The 9,873-nt window shown below is 33.3% G+C and overlaps 3 protein-coding genes and 1 long non-coding RNA gene across 4 annotated transcripts; 2 read left to right on the top strand and 2 right to left on the bottom strand.

Annotated features, from left to right (window-relative positions):
- Positions 1-1,309: 1,309 nt before the first annotated feature.
- On the bottom strand, positions 1,310-3,018 carry LBR (lamin B receptor). The gene has a single exon (XM_015936296.3). The coding sequence runs from the start codon at positions 2,808-2,810 to the stop codon at positions 1,437-1,439; it is 1,374 nt and encodes a 457-aa protein (XP_015791782.1). The 5' UTR covers positions 2,811-3,018; the 3' UTR covers positions 1,310-1,436.
- A 374-nt stretch (positions 3,019-3,392) lies between these two features.
- On the top strand, positions 3,393-4,501 carry LOC149094817 (uncharacterized). Its single transcript, XR_016199006.1, has 2 exons — positions 3,393-3,516; positions 3,805-4,501. It is a non-coding gene; the product is annotated as an uncharacterized LOC149094817 (long non-coding RNA).
- On the bottom strand, positions 4,502-5,871 carry Grx3 (Glutaredoxin 3). Its single transcript, XM_015936297.3, has 4 exons — positions 5,535-5,871; positions 5,338-5,461; positions 4,801-5,265; positions 4,502-4,691 (listed from the first exon to the last, which is right to left on the bottom strand). Exons 1-4 carry the CDS (start codon positions 5,591-5,593, stop codon positions 4,644-4,646), a joined length of 696 nt encoding a protein of 231 aa, XP_015791783.1. The 5' UTR covers positions 5,594-5,871; the 3' UTR covers positions 4,502-4,643.
- Positions 5,872-5,916: 45 nt separating this feature from the next.
- Positions 5,917-9,856, top strand: LOC107368477 (tyrosine-protein phosphatase non-receptor type 4-like). Its single transcript, XM_015936294.3, has 2 exons — positions 5,917-7,195; positions 7,277-9,856. Exons 1-2 carry the CDS (start codon positions 6,073-6,075, stop codon positions 9,331-9,333), a joined length of 3,180 nt encoding a protein of 1,059 aa, XP_015791780.3. The 5' UTR covers positions 5,917-6,072; the 3' UTR covers positions 9,334-9,856.
- Positions 9,857-9,873: the final 17 nt, after the last annotated feature.

Below are 9,873 nucleotides of genomic sequence, written 5' to 3'. Positions count from 1 at the left end.
TAAAGGCAATTCAATGTTAGAGTCAGTTATTAAAACAGGCACATCTCTATGAGTATAATCAATACAACTTGAAACGAGATACTTTTCTTCCTTTGGATTCATCAACCAAGAGATATTTGAAACTAAATTCCCCATCTTAACAACTAAAACAATTAATCATCTCATATTATTTAACGATTGCAGAAAATCATTAACTCATACAAAAAAACAAGCGTTTAAGATAAAGGATAACGATAATATGTTAAAACGAGCAAAGTTTTAAGTTTCTAACTGCTAATTGGTTAAAACAAAAAAACCAGAAATCTGGTATCAACATAATTAAGAAAAAATAAAATTTACTTACAGAATTGTCAGATCAAATCAGTATTAATCCAATTGAAAATGAAATACAATGCCCAGTTAGATTTTGTTTTAGCAATAGTTCAAAAAAACCAATAAATAAATCCGTCCAGTTTAACAGCAGTTGAGTAAATGTTTGTTGCAAGTGTGAGAAAAGAGAAGCCAGAAAATAGAGAGTGATAATAGATAATTAAACTGATATCGATATGATAGATAGCCCGCGAAATCTGTTAGCAAAGATAAAGAAACAGTTTGTCTTTCTGTTTCTATTCTTCTTTCTATTCTTCTCTGTCTGCATTTGCAATAGACAGACTTTTTTACGTAACTTTTTAAAAATGTAAAAAACGTTGAAACTTTCTGAATATGTAGCATTATTAACTTTAAATAGTGAAATGAAATCTACAGTAAAAACCCTTTTAATTACTGTAACTACATTTTTCGATTTTCAGTGTTCGTATGCAACTGTTTAAAAAAGTGAATGGTTCCATCGGTATTTGCAGGTCATCAAACTAAAGTATGGTTCTGCTAAACACTTGAAGTAAGTTTAAATTCCTTAAGACATTTTTTGCTCTTATTTTTTAAAATAAGTTAATTTATGGTGAAAAATTTGACTTTAGACAATCGACTTGTGAGATACCACACCTTTTAAATAATTTGAATAAGCCAATGATTAGTAATGAGGTTACATTCAAAGATCTGGTATAGATAACCGTTTTTTTATTGTCAACCTTGTGACTAACAAGTTATGAGACTCATGTTTCATTAAACAGCAGATGTCATTTTGTCGCTAAAGTCTCCCGGCTGAAAATGATTTTGAATACTAGATTTAGCAATAAAATTGAGATATTTATTGTATTATATTGTAATATATTGCTGTTACACGGGTTATGAATAAGTCACAATTTTTAATCAGACGTTATGATCACATTTAATTAAGTAATACATTTTTATTTACATCCAACGCTTCCAGATACGTAAATCCATTTGGACTGTGCAAAATTGAATCTTTAAAGCTTCTAAGCGCTACGAGAAGAAAAGCTACAATTTGAGTTATCTCTACAAATTATTACCTGAAATCTGGCTTTGGTTAACGAAAATCAATAGAAATAAGGGATAAGTCGATATGGCACTAATCGACAGTACTCTTCCCATTGCTTACCATACTTGAAGGTACATTTATCATGAATCCAATTCATCCGATGAACCAAATAAATAAACAAAAGACTAGGATAAAAATAGGAAATGGGATTCACAGTGCACGCTGGAATTGACCACAGGAGTGCGGTTGTCAATTCAAATGTATAATTAGGATGACGAACAAATGACCATAAACCAGAAATTAGCAAGACTGTTTCTTGAGGCTGTAAATCTTCATCTAGATACTTTACTTGGAGAACTTTGATCGAACCAGTTAACTTGAGATTTGACGTTCCATTTGTTGATCGAACAACTGTTTTCTGCAAATCAGCTAAACATAATAGACAAATGCTTATAATACCTGAAACAAGAATAACACAGGCGTGGTTGAAACCGAAATTTTTCATTGTAGGCCCATGTTTAACCAGATAGATTGCGCCGAGTGAACTAACAATTGGAATCCAGACCATTGCTTTGTAACATTGAATGAAGCCAAACTTGTTTTGTGCGATATCAACTGTTTCGATGAAATGCTTCTCCCAAATATAATGTTTGGCTATGTAAATCGTTTGAAGAGCAATTACTACCCAAAGGGAGCAATTAACTTGACCACTCTGATAACTGGTCAAGTAAAATTCATAACTAGCTTTACCTACTATCAAAAGAATCAGTTGCCAAAGAAAAAAACCAAAGCGGCTAATGAAGATTATTTTAACATCTACTGTGTTGTTGAAACCTAATCGTGGATAGAGTTCGATGCCGTGTAGAAAATCAACCAAAACATTATTAGAAGATCCAAATACTCCTGGCGATGGACGAAAGTAACCCTTAAGTAACAATATTATCGAAACAATCAATGAACCTAATGTTGAATAACCAGTGATGGTCACTAGTGACAGGTAAACATTAGACATGGGAAAATAGAGTATAATCGGTACCCAATAAGCCATTGAAAGAATGTAAAATTTGACTCCATTTAATTTGTAATGAGGCTGATAACCAGAGATGGCATAAGGTCCAGCAATGTGCTGACTAGGAAGCAAGGTCAATGAAGCAACTGACCAAATAAGAAGGCAAAACGCCCAACAAGGATACTGCCATTGATTCCAGCGAACTGATTTCCATGCATAGAAACATGTTGTAGCCCAGTTTTCAGTTGAAAGGATTGCGATCAAATCACTATTCCTATGAATAACGATATAAACAAAGGTAATGGTCAAGTTGATTATAAGAGTGGAGATGCAAAAAGGTATTAAAGTTGAATAAAGAAATGACCACAGCAATTTAAAAGGTTTATAATTTGTCTCTACATTTTCCAATTCGACGGTATTCATTTTAACTTGAATATTTTTTTAAATTTTTAATCAAGTAGGATAAAATATTAGAACGACTATTGAAAATATAAGAAATATAATTTTCATTTCCATGGATACAAAATCTAATTGATTCACCAAATATCACAATTGATACTTGTTAATGATATTTTGATGTTTTTCATTACATCAGTTTATGTAAATCCACTTTGGCTATTAAAATGATGTTGAAAAATATTGATCGTTAGATGAATTTACCTAACAAAAAGATATTCTAAGCTTAAAAAGATTTGTTTATTGAAAAATCGTTTAGCTTCTAATTGACAAGTTATCTTTTACTAATTATTTAGCTTACGATTATTTTCATTATCTTAATTAGTTGAAGAACTTAAAAGCTAATCACTTTATCTTTATGAATTAACTTGTTCGGATGTTAACCTTAGATGAAAGCTTCTTTGCTTGTAATCCATTGGAAGATTATATTTGAACAACGCGCTTTTCATAGCCTGTTTTGTCTTTTATTTGATTGGTTACCAAGGTTTGTTGATTTGAGCCTGAGATTGACCGTTCTGATTAACTCATAGTTATTTATTGTCATTATGCTGGTGAAAACGATACAAAGCTCATTTTAAACTATTTTAATTCTTAAGTCTCTCATTATCATCTTCATTCATCATTAATTTCATCATAACATATGTATAATTGTTAAGTCAAAACACAATAGAAAGTAAGTTGATAAACCTTTCCTTCCTTTATTCTATTCTTTTTATCATTGATTATGTCATGTATTTAATCTGTTTTTTATTTACCTATTCCATCTTACCTTAATCTCCCACATCTCTCCAATAATTACCAAAAAAGCTATTCAATTTAAAAAACATTTCACGTTCTCTATCCTTCATTCAATTTCATTGTTTCTCTTTTTTCTTCTTTTCCCCTTTTCTCTCCCTCTTTGTGTGTTCTGCGTAATTTCCCTGGTTTGCTCTTTGGTTTTGTTTATTAATCTGTGCTTAAGTGTTTGCTTCAATATCCATTAAACATAAGTATTACGCTGGTCCGAAATTTACGGATCCGCCATCGCCATCAAGTCTACCCAAACCACCCTCTCATTGGATCAGTCAATTTTCATCTACGGTAAAATCAGGTTTGGAGTCAAAACAACAAAAGACAAAACATTGAAAAAACAAGTTGCTTTTGAATCATACATTAAGAGATCTAATAACGACAGAGAGCTTTGTAAAATTAAATTTATCAGATGTATCGACATTGTATATAATTTTGATCTAATATGAAATGTTTTTTTTATATTTTATAACTACATTTGCATAACGATAACTCTACGAGTTATTCAATCTCGAACATATTTACAATACGAAACGTAATGGTTGAGAATGCAATGGAAATATTGAAAAAAATCACCAAAAAATATAAAATGGGTTGAATTAATCAATCTTGCTGCTATTTTTGTCGCTGGATTAGAGCAAATTGCTCTAATCCAGTGAAATTTTGATTTAACAAACTTTCCCGCAAAGTAAGCTGATTAATTTTTCCTGCTTTTTTGGACAGTGGATGGTGACAACAATAACGAGGAGCCTCAAATTTTAATTAAAAATATTCATCCTAAATTGAAAAATCAATGTACATCCATTTACTTAATGAATTGTCACCTGTCAGAACGAATCCGATAATAAAAGTTAATTTGAATAGAAAAATTTATGCAATCAATTAATTTCAATATTTATTGATACGAAGTATTGAAAAGAAAAATAATCAGCTAGTGTAAAATTTAAATCAGAGATGATCCTGTCTTTAAAGATCAGCCACTAAGCCCATTAGCCTTTAATCTACTTGATTCTATTCAACTCCGAGTGTGGACTTCAATTCTCCGATCTCTTTGAGTTCCTGCAAAATAAACAAGATAAAAGGTAAGCTAAAACTTCATTCATATTTATATTAATTATAAGAATATGAATCAACTCAATATCCTTGTAACTATTGTAAAACTGTTTACCTTAATAATATCGATACCGCCAATGAGATTGGAGTTCACGTAAACCTGAGGATATGTGGGCCAATTTTTATAAGCTTTAAGTCCTTGTCTGACTTCTTCATCTTCGAGGATATCGAAGGTTTCGTATTCAACTTTCATCTCTTCAAATATGCTTACGAGTTCTCGACTGAATTTGCATCTCGGACCATCTCGATTACCCTTCATAAATACCATTACAGGAGCTTTACCTATTAACTTATTTAATTTATCTTCAAGACTTCCTTCTTTTTCTAATTCAGCACCAGGTAAAGCAGGCGCGTTGACAGGGAAATTTTTGAAGACGGCTTCTTTAATCTTTCTAGTTAAGAGTGCAATATTTATACCTTCAATGCGTTCGTACTCTTTTTCTTTGGCTACAATAATACATGTTGGAACCGAAGTAACATTATATTTAATACTAACTTCTTTACACTTCTCAACATCAACCTGCAAACAAAGAGCAGAAATTTGTTATCAATAATCTTAATTTTTTATCAATTTTGAAGTCGTTTGACTTACTAGTAAAGCTTCGACAGGTCCAAATGCTGACTTATTGTTTAAAACTTCGTCGAGGACATCATTTATCTGGGAGCTCCGTTGTTCACCGAATGATGCAGTAAAGTGAATGATCAAAACATTTTCTCTTCAGAGTAAAAAATTGGTATTAAATTAGATTGAAAATGAATTTTAACAAATTAAAATAAAGATAGACTTACTTTGATTTTTCTAGATATTTATTGAGCTCAGAATCATTGTTCAAGGTTGCAATCGACATGATGACAATTTTATCAAATTATTGTAAATGTCTAACAGAAACACTTGAAGGAATATCAAATGTAAGAATGGAAGGTAAAGACTTTAGCTGGAAAAGTAATGATGGTTGATAAACTTTATGACTCTTTTTGTCACTCTGGGCGAAAAGGGTTAGATGCAACAGATAGCGAAATAACTAATAGAGAAAAACAAATTTAAACGATAGAAAGACAATTTGCAAATATTTAGTAATCTATAAAAATGATTGTAAACACAATTTATGTTTCCCAAATATCTCTGGAAACAAGTTAAATCGATATCAAACCTCGATTAATCGATCTCTTCTGCTTGTGTAAAATTGTGAAAAAATCATTTGTTTTATGGCTCCACTCCTAGTGCTCTTGCTCTTGGCTGTTTTTTCATCGACTGTTTATTGTGTTTACCGTTTTTTCAATGATGCTGATTTGTTTATATATAAGTTATTTGTGATATGGACTAAACATGCCATTTCATGTCAATCTTGACAAGTACGGAGAAATGTCCAAGCGTACATTTGTCAGTGGCTTCAGAGGATCGAGTGGTACCTATAATGTTAGAGAAAACGAGTTGATTCAAATTCGTGAAAGACAACAAAGCAATAACTCAAATGCTACCTCGCCATCAATTAAGTCAATTAAAACAACAAGATGCAAAGTAATCTTTCTTGATGATGTGCATCATGTGTTTACATTAGATGAAAATAGCAAAGGACAAGCTCTCTTGGATTTAGTTTTTGAACATTTGGAGCTCATCGAAAAAGATTATTTTGGTCTCCAATATGTCGACTCTTATCACCGATCTGCTGGTTTAAATACTTCGTTTTCTGTTAATGGACATCTTTCTCTCTCTCAAAATTCAACTTTGAGTATCAATAGTCCCTCAACGCCAATATCGACTCATTCTTCTAAGACATCATTTAATTCTGAACAAATGAAATGGCTTGATGCAAACAAATGTCTTAAAAAACAATTAATAGGAAACTCTTTGCATACTTTGTATTTTCGTGTAAAATTTTACGCATCGGATCCGAGTAAACTTCAAGAAGAATATACTAGATACCATTTTTTCCTTCAATTACGGAGAGATATACTCGATGGTAAATTTGTGGTCCCGCCCGCTTCAGCAGTCCTTTTAGCTAGCTACAGTGCTCAATCTGAACTCGGTGATTTCAACCCTGATGAACACAAACCAGGTTATTTATCAGAGCTTCGATTACTTCCAAATCAAACTCCAGAAATTGAAAAGAAAATTAGTGAGATTCATCAGCTCCATAAAGGCCAAACTCCTGCTGATGCTGAATACAATTTCCTTGATCATGCCAAAAAATTAGATATGTATGGTATCGAACTTCATTGGGCTAAGGACCAAAATGGATCTGATATTCAATTAGGTGTCACCTCGTCTGGCATAGTTGTTTTCCAGAATTGTATTAAAATGAATACTTTTTGTTGGGCCAAAATAATCAAGATCTCATTCAAACGAAAACGTTTTTTCATACAATTGCGACGAGAAGGGCTTGAAAAATTTGATAATATGATCGGCTTTGACTTAAACAATTATCGATGCTGTAAAACTTTATGGAAAAGTTGCGTTGAACATCATACCTTTTTTAGGCTTCAAAGCCCAAAGCCTCAAACTAAAAGGTTCTTTTTTTTCTTTCAATTAGGCTCTAAATTTCGTTATAGTGGTAAAACAGAGTATCAAACTTTAGAAGAGGGCAAAAAACGAGTTCGCCCGGAAAAAACGTTCCAACGGACAGCAAGTCGTCGTTATGCTAGACAAACTGTTCCTACCTTGTGTCCATCTGGTAGAAACACAGTGATCTCAAATTCAAATGTTTCATCAAGTTCATCACCTCGGCGTAACTCACTCTGGCCTTCAAATAAATTAGTCAATGGCATTGGAGGTGCCTCATCAACATCACCTGTCTCAGGTCATGGTTCTGTTCCTACAGTGGGCTCTGGATCACTTAGATGTGGCTCAGTTTCACCCAACACTAAATCATTGCCATGTTTCTCATCAGAAACCACTGCCTTTGTTACCCATCATCAACAACAAAGGATAACAGTTGATGGTGTTGACGGAAACATTGGTAAAACAATTGATTCAAATCGCTCCAATAGTCAAAAGAACCTGTCTCGACAAACTTTCACTGACGATACAAGGATCCGGGAAAGTGCTACATCAGATGGAAGTCCATCTAATTACCGTCCATCGCCGCTCTCTTTTCGCAATTTACCATTTATTGACAGTAACGGTCCCATCAGTTTTAGTAAAGAACCCTCATTAGAACGACAAACCGATGCACCTTCACCAACACCACCTGAATCATCTTCATCTCCCGTATTATCTTCACCTCAACCGGCAACATCACCAACATCCTCAACCGGCAAAGGAAACATCAAAAATCTCCGTCTAAGCTTGTATACCGATGAATCTCCTACTCAGGGACAACCTGCTCTCATAACTATTCGCATGAAACCTGATGAACAAGGAAGGTTTGGCTTCAATGTTAAGGGAGGTGCGGATCAAAATCTGCCAGTATTAGTGTCCCGTGTTGCTCCAAATACTCCTGCGGACTCAACTATACCCAAATTGAATGAAGGAGACCAGGTTATGTCAGTCAATGGTAAAGACGTTGAGGGTCTTACCCATAACCAGGTTATCAAATTGATCCGATCAACTAAGGACACTGATGGTGAATTGATTTTAACCATACGACCACTTGTCTTTTCAAGAGATATTACAAATGAGGATGGACAAGATGACGAGGAGCCACCGTTTCAATACATTCCCGTTGATGCTTCACCTGCATCCAGATCAAGAACAAAGTGTGATCGACTTTTAGAATCCATTATGTTACTTAGAGAAGGCCTAGAATCTGGAGCCATCATATTTCAATTTGAGCAACTCTATCGTAAAAAGCCAGGAGAGGGAATGACCATTGCCCGTTTACCTGACAATCTTTGCAAAAATCGCTACAGAGATATATCACCTTATGATTCAACTCGGGTTGTATTGAAAAACTGCATCTCCGGGGATTATGTGAATGCTAGTTTTGTCAATATGGAAATACCAGGATCTGGTATAGTCAATAAATATATTGCTACTCAAGGTCCACTTTCAAGTACTTGTGAGGAATTTTGGCAAATGGTTTGGGAACAAGGTTGTAGTCTAATTGTAATGGTTACACCTTTAATTGAACGGGGTAGATCTAAATGTCATAAGTACTGGCCTAATGTGGAAGAATCGGAAAAGTATGGAGATCATTTGAAAATTTTTAGTTCATACGAAAGTGGAAATTCATCTATGGTTGAAAGGCATTTAAAAATAACCAATCTAGAAACATCTGAAGTAAGGGATGTAGTGCATTTTCAGTATCTTGCGTGGCCTGACCATGGTGTACCTGATGATGCCACTGAATTTCTAAATCTTATTGGTCAAGTTAGAAAACATAGATCTTCTTTCACTGATCCTATTATAGTCCATTGCAGTGCTGGTATTGGTCGAACTGGAGTACTCATTTTAATGGAAACAGCAATGTGCTTTATAGAAGCTAATCAACCAATTTATCCTCTGGAAATTTTAAAGGCCATGAGAGATCAAAGAGCTATGCTTATTCAAACTTCGAATCAATTTCGCTTTGTTTTAGAGGCGATAGTTGAAGTATACAAAGAAGAAATTGTAAAACCTTTGGTCCCGATTGACACTGAAAAGCAATAAATTAACTTGTATACAGGCATGATTATACCCATTTCTGTAACCAGACATTAATTGATTCGATGCTCAAAATCAAAGGACTGCAAAATACTTTGAAGTTCATCCACCCACCAGCCCATATTCAGTAATGGACAAATAATTGTGATAAAATGTGAACAATCATTTTTGAACACTGCGAATACCTAGCATTTGTTTTATTCGTCAAAAGCACAGTTTATAACTTAACCATTCATCATAAAATGACCAAAAGTTCCAATTTATAATTACTCAATGAATTGCTATTTAATTTATAAAATGTATAACTCCACCACATATGAAAGACTGGATTGACTATAATTGTGTAAACAGATATCGTTTAACTTATAGTCAATTCCAGTTTTGTTAATAAGTTGTATATTGTAAGTCTGAATTATATCTACCCATCATTAGAAACAGACAAAATTATCTTTAGAAATAATTACAATATTTATGTTTATATTTTTTGACTTTTTGTTTAATTAATAATAAATTAACTTGTATACATGCATGATTATACCCATTTCT

The sequence above is a fragment of the Tetranychus urticae genome, chromosome 1 (genome assembly GCF_039701765.1).
Source record: "Tetranychus urticae isolate SD_2017Ah chromosome 1, NJAU_TeUrti_SD_1.0, whole genome shotgun sequence".
NCBI classification, from domain to species: domain Eukaryota; kingdom Metazoa; phylum Arthropoda; class Arachnida; order Trombidiformes; family Tetranychidae; genus Tetranychus; species Tetranychus urticae.
Note: the sequence above shows the minus strand (reverse complement) of the source record. Positions and strands in the feature narration are given on the sequence as shown.

What these genes read in the sequence shown, in the direction of transcription:
- LBR (XM_015936296.3), bottom strand. Translation starts at nt 2,810, where the DNA reads ATGAATACCGTCGAATTGGAAAATGTAGAGACAAATTATAAACCTTTT.
- Grx3 (XM_015936297.3), bottom strand. Translation starts at nt 5,593, where the DNA reads ATGTCGATTGCAACCTTGAACAATGATTCTGAGCTCAATAAATATCTA. An exon ending in AAATATCTAGAAAAATCAAA is followed by an intron (nt 5,462 to 5,534) that starts GTAAGTCTATCT and finishes TTTACTCTGAAG; the next exon opens with AGAAAATGTTTTGATCATTC. An exon ending in GACCTGTCGAAGCTTTACTA is followed by an intron (nt 5,266 to 5,337) that starts GTAAGTCAAACG and finishes CTTTGTTTGCAG; the next exon opens with GTTGATGTTGAGAAGTGTAA.
- LOC107368477 (XM_015936294.3), top strand. Translation starts at nt 6,073, where the DNA reads ATGCCATTTCATGTCAATCTTGACAAGTACGGAGAAATGTCCAAGCGT. An exon ending in CTGTAAAACTTTATGGAAAA is followed by an intron (nt 7,196 to 7,276) that starts GTTGCGTTGAAC and finishes TCTTTCAATTAG; the next exon opens with GCTCTAAATTTCGTTATAGT.